At 64.3% G+C, this 5517-nt stretch overlaps 1 protein-coding gene across 1 annotated transcript; it reads left to right on the forward strand.

Moving 5' to 3' along the window:
• Positions 1-691: 691 nt before the first annotated feature.
• CLDN5 (claudin 5) lies at positions 692-3026 on the forward strand. Its single transcript, XM_029234482.1, has one exon. The coding sequence runs from the start codon at positions 1762-1764 to the stop codon at positions 2416-2418; it is 657 nt and encodes a 218-aa protein (XP_029090315.1). The 5' UTR covers positions 692-1761; the 3' UTR covers positions 2419-3026.
• The last annotated feature ends 2491 nt before the right edge of the window (positions 3027-5517 follow it).

Raw genomic sequence — 5517 nt, forward strand, 5'->3', positions numbered from 1 at the left:
CTGGAGTGGATGGGGGAGGGGACGTCCAGAAAGGTCTGCAACAGGAGGGAAGCAGCGAGTGAGGGGTGTCTGGGAGGAGGGCAGTGGTCCTTGGAGCTCCATCTATGCAGAAAGTGAGGGGGCTGGGGTGAAAGAAGGGGTAAAATTGTCCTCCCCAATCCCACAGGGCCCAGCAAACTTGCCTTGGGTGCCTCCCCGTGCTGGACGACAGGGTATTATCTCAGCCACCTGAGGAGAAGGAACCAGGCCCAGGAAGGACCGATCTGTTGAGGCGCCCAGGCTTTGGCCAGCCTCAAAGGCAGGCCTTCTCTGGGGAGGCCCTGCTAGCAGTCAGGCACCTGGGACCTGAGGAAGGAGTGGGGGTCCTGGTAGCCCCACTCCAGGGCAGAATACAGACTTTGCTTTAGACAGAGGGGCTGACAGGGAGTGGGGGGGGGGCTGCCAGAAAGGGACTAGTGCCCCTACCTGAGCCTCAGGGGGCCCCACTGTCCATCCCAGTGGGCCTTGGAGAAATGGCTGGGCCATTGTGCAGAAGAATGCCCGGAAATCCCTCGCCTCCCGCCTCCAGCGAGGATGGGGGCTCTTCCTCCCAGTCAGGAAACTCCATGTTGGCTTCCGGAGGGTGGCCTGGGGGCTGGGGTGCCAGGGTAGCACTGCAGCTGGTGGGAGGGCAGAGTACAGCCCCTGCGTTTCTCTCTCTGTCTCTTGTCTGAGGCCTGGAGCAGGGAGTAGGTGGCAGAGCCTGGGGCCGCGGGCTGCTCCTGGGAGGATTGCCTGTATGCTGGGTCACTGGGGATTTACTGACGCGGTGTCGCCTCAGCTGGGCCTCAAAGGATGGGGGATGGGCAGCATCTCCGGAAGAGGAGCAGTCGGTGCAAAGGTTGGGAGGTATGGGAAGCCCCGGCAGCAGGGGCAGAGTGGAGGTCTCCGGAGGCCATGGGAAGGCCCCGTTCTTTCTGCTTCGTGCTGGAGCCGCAAGCCCCAGGGACGTGGTGGCGCTGGGCAGGGCCTTGGACGAAGCAGGAACCTCGGCCTGACCCGCGCAGGCCTTCCTGGCTTCTCGGCCTGTGAGGGAGGCAGTGTCAGCACTCGAAGGGCCACAGTGGTCGGGGTGCAGAGAAGGGGGCTGTGTTGGGCTTGGACTCCAGGGAGAGCTTCCTGGAGGAACAGGCCAAGCTGTGTTTGGCTAACCCGGGGGCCCTCGGCGCAGTGGCTCCCGCCGACCGGGGCCAGGGAAGAGTGGAGCTGGCCTGGGAGGCAGGGACCAACTGGCTCGTTCGAGGATGTTTCGGGGAAATCGGTGCAGACCCAGGGTCATGCAGCTCCTGAAACGGCGAGGTGGGGGCGCACAGGGAGGTAGTTCGTGGAGCGTGGTCAGCTTGGAACGGGCTCTGCAGCGACCATGACAACAGCGGATGAGGGTCCGGGGCCGCCACCGGATGCCCCGCGGTTCCCCGCGCCGCCCGCCGCCCGCCGCCCGCCACCCGCTACCCCCACGCGCAGTTGTTTTCCTAACTCCTGCTGCCGGGGGCGCCTGCGATTGGCTGCGGGCGGATGGCCTGGGCGTGGATTGGCTGCTCAGGGCGGGGGGCTGGGCCCGCGGGTCATAGTCCGCCCCACGAACCTTCAAATGGGAAGCCCCCCTAGAGGCGCCAGCAGACCCGAGGCTGTGCTGTGGTGTCGCTGGGCCCGGGATCGGAGGGAGTAAGCTGTGCGCGCCCGGAGGCCCCGGGCCGTCGGGCGCCCGTCTTGTCTCCAGCCATGGGGTCGGCGGCGCTGGAGATTCTCGGCCTGGTGTTGTGCCTGGTGGGCTGGGTGGGCCTGATCCTGGCGTGCGGGCTGCCCATGTGGCAGGTGACCGCTTTCCTGGACCACAACATCGTGACGGCGCAGACCACCTGGAAGGGGCTGTGGATGTCGTGCGTGGTGCAGAGCACAGGGCACATGCAGTGCAAGGTGTACGACTCGGTGCTGGCGCTGAGCACAGAGGTGCAGGCGGCGCGGGCGCTCACCGTGGGCGCCGTGCTCCTGGCGCTTGTCGCGCTCTTCGTGACCCTGGCGGGCGCGCAGTGCACCACCTGCGTGGCCCCCGGCCCGGGTAAGGCACGCGTGGCCCTCACGGGCGGCGCGCTTTACGCGCTCTGCGGGCTGCTGGCACTCGTGCCGCTCTGCTGGTTCGCCAACATCGTGGTCCGGGAGTTCTACGACCCGACCGTGCCCATGTCGCAGAAGTACGAGCTGGGCGCCGCGCTTTACATCGGCTGGGCCGCCTCGGCGCTGCTCATGTGCGGCGGCGGCCTCGTGTGCTGCGGCGCCTGGGTCTGCGCCGGCCGCCCCGACTTCGGCTTCCCGGTCAAGTACTCGGCGCCGCGGCGGCCTACGGCCAGCGGCGACTACGACAAGAAGAACTATGTTTGAGTGCGCTTGCGCGGCAGGGCCGCCAGCGGGAGGACCGGCCAGGGGAGCCCCGCATGGACGGCGGCCTCCGCGGCGCACAGGCTCTGCGGAACTCTGGGTCCTGCGCACGGACCGGACTCTGTCCGCAGCCCGTCCTCTCCGGCCTCCTAGCCGGTCCCGGGCTGCGCCCTGCCCCGCAAGGCGACGCGCACTTGGGAAGACTCGCTCTGTTTCTTTTTGTGTGCAGTGCTGGCTCCGACGTGGGTAGGGCGCGCGTTCCTTCGGCTGTGTGGGCACTGGACTGGAGATGCCGCTCCCTCTCTGACCGTCAGGGTCTTGGATGCCACCCACTCCCTAGTGGCTCCTGCTGATTCCAGAGGGGCAGACCGAGAGCCCAGGGGCCCCAGCCTCGGCTGCCGGAGGGACGTTTATAACTGGCCTTCACTCCATCCAGGCTGGCCTCCGGGTGGGGGCAAGAGACTTGGTCTGGACCTCCCTGTCTCACCCCTGCAGCTCGCCAGGCAAGGCTTACGGGCACCGGATCCTGGGTGTGGGGCCGGGGCCCTGCCTTCCTTCACAGCTTGGGGGGTTGGGATAAGAGTCCGCTTAGTAAATGGTTTGGATACCCTCCCACCTGTGTCCTGTTCTTTGTCCAGTCACCGCCTGTGCTTTGCAGCCCCCATTCATCCACCTACCCACCAAATTCTCCCCAAAAAGCTCCTGGGGGGACCTTCCAGGGCTGGCCTCTGGGATCCCAAAGGTCCCATGGCCATTTCTCAGGTCCCTCCTGCCATCTGGTCACCTTCCCGTTGGGTGGGAAACAGCCACAGCTCACTGCAACCCAGGGAGGTGAGATATGTAGTCAGAAGGGCCACTGCTGAGCCATAGAGCCTGGGGGTGGGGGTGGAGGTGGAGAGCAGGGGCTGTGATGCAGACCCCAGCAGAAGATGCAGGTTGACCCTAGCCAGTGTGTGTGGGTCTTGGGATGCAGGTAGGGCTAAGGGTGGGCTGCCAGGCTGCTGGCTTTGCCTAGAAGAGGCTGGTCCCCAGGCACCACCAGACGGGCGTTTTCCACCTGCCCTCCCAGGGTTTGGCCATCTCTGGGTCGCCTCACATGGCTAGACATCTATACAACACTGACTCCGTCCTTTCCGCCAATAGTGCAGTGGGAACAGGGGCAAATCCAGGATGTGTGCTGGGCTCCAGCAGAGCTGGCTGCAGGTTGAGAAGCGCGTTGCCATGGGGAGGAGGCACCCGCGGCCAGCTGCCCAGATTCAGCTTCAGCCCCTCCATCCTAGCTCTCTGCACAGGGCCTGTGCCCATCTTGGTGGTCTGGCGGCCAGCCCAGACTTAGGCCAACCATCAGCACCTCTGTGTCAACCCCTGCTGGGAGCACCATGTGACCTTCCTCCTTTGGGTGGGATTCCTGGAGGGCAAAGCAGACCAGAGCTGTCACAGCCACCAAGAACTCATTGCTTCCAGGGCAGAAGAGAACAGTGGACAGGATCAGGGGCTGCTGGGAGAAGTTCCAAGCCCAGCCAGTGCGGAGGGCTTGGCAAATGCCCCCAAACTCCACCCTGAGGGCCATGTCCAGAAATGCCTGGGCCGGGTCCAATGGCAAGGAGTCTCCCAGGCCTGGCCAGGTTCCTCATTGTAGGGAGGGGCAGAACCCAAGGACATAGGCTCAGGGCAGCTACTGTGAACATGGCCCTGAATCCCAGAACTTCTAGGGAGGCTGAACTATCTGGGGGCCTTAGCTCCCAACAGTGGGATGACTATAGAGGGATGGGCCCCATGGCACAGAGGTCCTTAGCCTTTATGGCAGCCCTGCCTGAGCCTAACCTAGAACAGCTCCCAAGCGAGCAAGTGTGTGATCCTGGAGCCTTGGCTCTTGGTGGGGTAGGAACAAAGGTCCTTCCACTTCTGCTCTAGCCACAGGGTCCAGGCAGTGTCGGGTACAGGGTATCTGGCCCAGGCGCAGGCCTAAGGCTGCCTCCTCCACAGCCCAGAGCTCTCTTGACTCCAGGGCCCCAGGCGTCAGCTGGGATTCTGAATGGTAGCTGCCCAGCCCTCAGCTTCTGCAGATGGCCAGGGTGGGCAGCTTGAGGGCCCTGGCGGGGCAGGCTGCTGTCCCCGACCCATGCTGGGAAGGGCAGGGGAAAACTCCACTGCCAGAGGTCAGGTGGGAGGAACAATGCAGCTCCAATGCAGCTGACCCCACTGCCCACTACCCCTCCCCAAGGCCCACCCTGAGACCTAGCCCCCCTAACCCGTGTCCTCAGTTCCTGAACACGATTTCTGGGCTTTTCCCACCAACATAAGTGCTGCCCAAACCACTCTGCCACCTCTTGCCCATGGCCCCAGGTGCCACACCTAGGTGGCCATGGCCCTCCAGCCTGCCTGCTCCCCTGGCACCTGAGCTCTGTGCAGTGGTCACAGATGGCCTCAGCCACTTGTGTGAATGGCTCTCTCCTCGCCAAAGGACAGAAATGGCATCCTCCTTGCCTCCAGATCCCCTCAACCCTTGCAGGTGTCCTGGGGACAACTGGGAGGATGGGGCCAGCTGATCCCACGGCTTCCCTGACAGAGAACTCTTGCTGCTCCGAAGACTTTGGAGGTTGCTGAGGCCGGTCCAGCTTGGACCTTCTGTGATAGGACGTGGGCGAAGCTGACCCCAAGGCCCCTCAGCAAGCCCCTCCCTTCCTGAATTGGGGCCCCGCCCTTGCTATCCCTGCCTGACTCGCCTGGTGGTGTCTGCCATGTGCCCAGAGGTGGGGGTGCCTGGACAGGCAAGTGCTGGGGGTAAGATGATGGATGTGGAGGGTGGGCCTGGGAGGAGTACATGGTCAAGAGGGTGGACCTGAGATGCTGCCAAGGCCAGTGGACAGGAGGAAGTGGTGGGAGGGCGAACCAAGCCAGGTCCTGGCTGGCATCAAAGTGGTCAGTGGAGGTGCTGAGGGGCCTGGCCTCTGCCCACTGCTGTCCAGGGAGCCTGGAAGCTGCCCCCCATGCTGATTTCCTGCTGGGCATCGGGGTGCCCAGGGCACAGGATCAAGGTCCCTCTGGACATACAAGGCTCAGAGAACAACCAAGCCCTGGCCCTGTGACCAGAGCCAAGAT

This window comes from Monodon monoceros, unplaced genomic scaffold (genome assembly GCF_005190385.1).
Source record: "Monodon monoceros isolate NGI ecotype Baffin Bay Population unplaced genomic scaffold, NGI_Narwhal_1 Super_Scaffold_1, whole genome shotgun sequence".
In the NCBI taxonomy this organism is placed as follows: Eukaryota; Metazoa; Chordata; class Mammalia; order Artiodactyla; family Monodontidae; genus Monodon; species Monodon monoceros.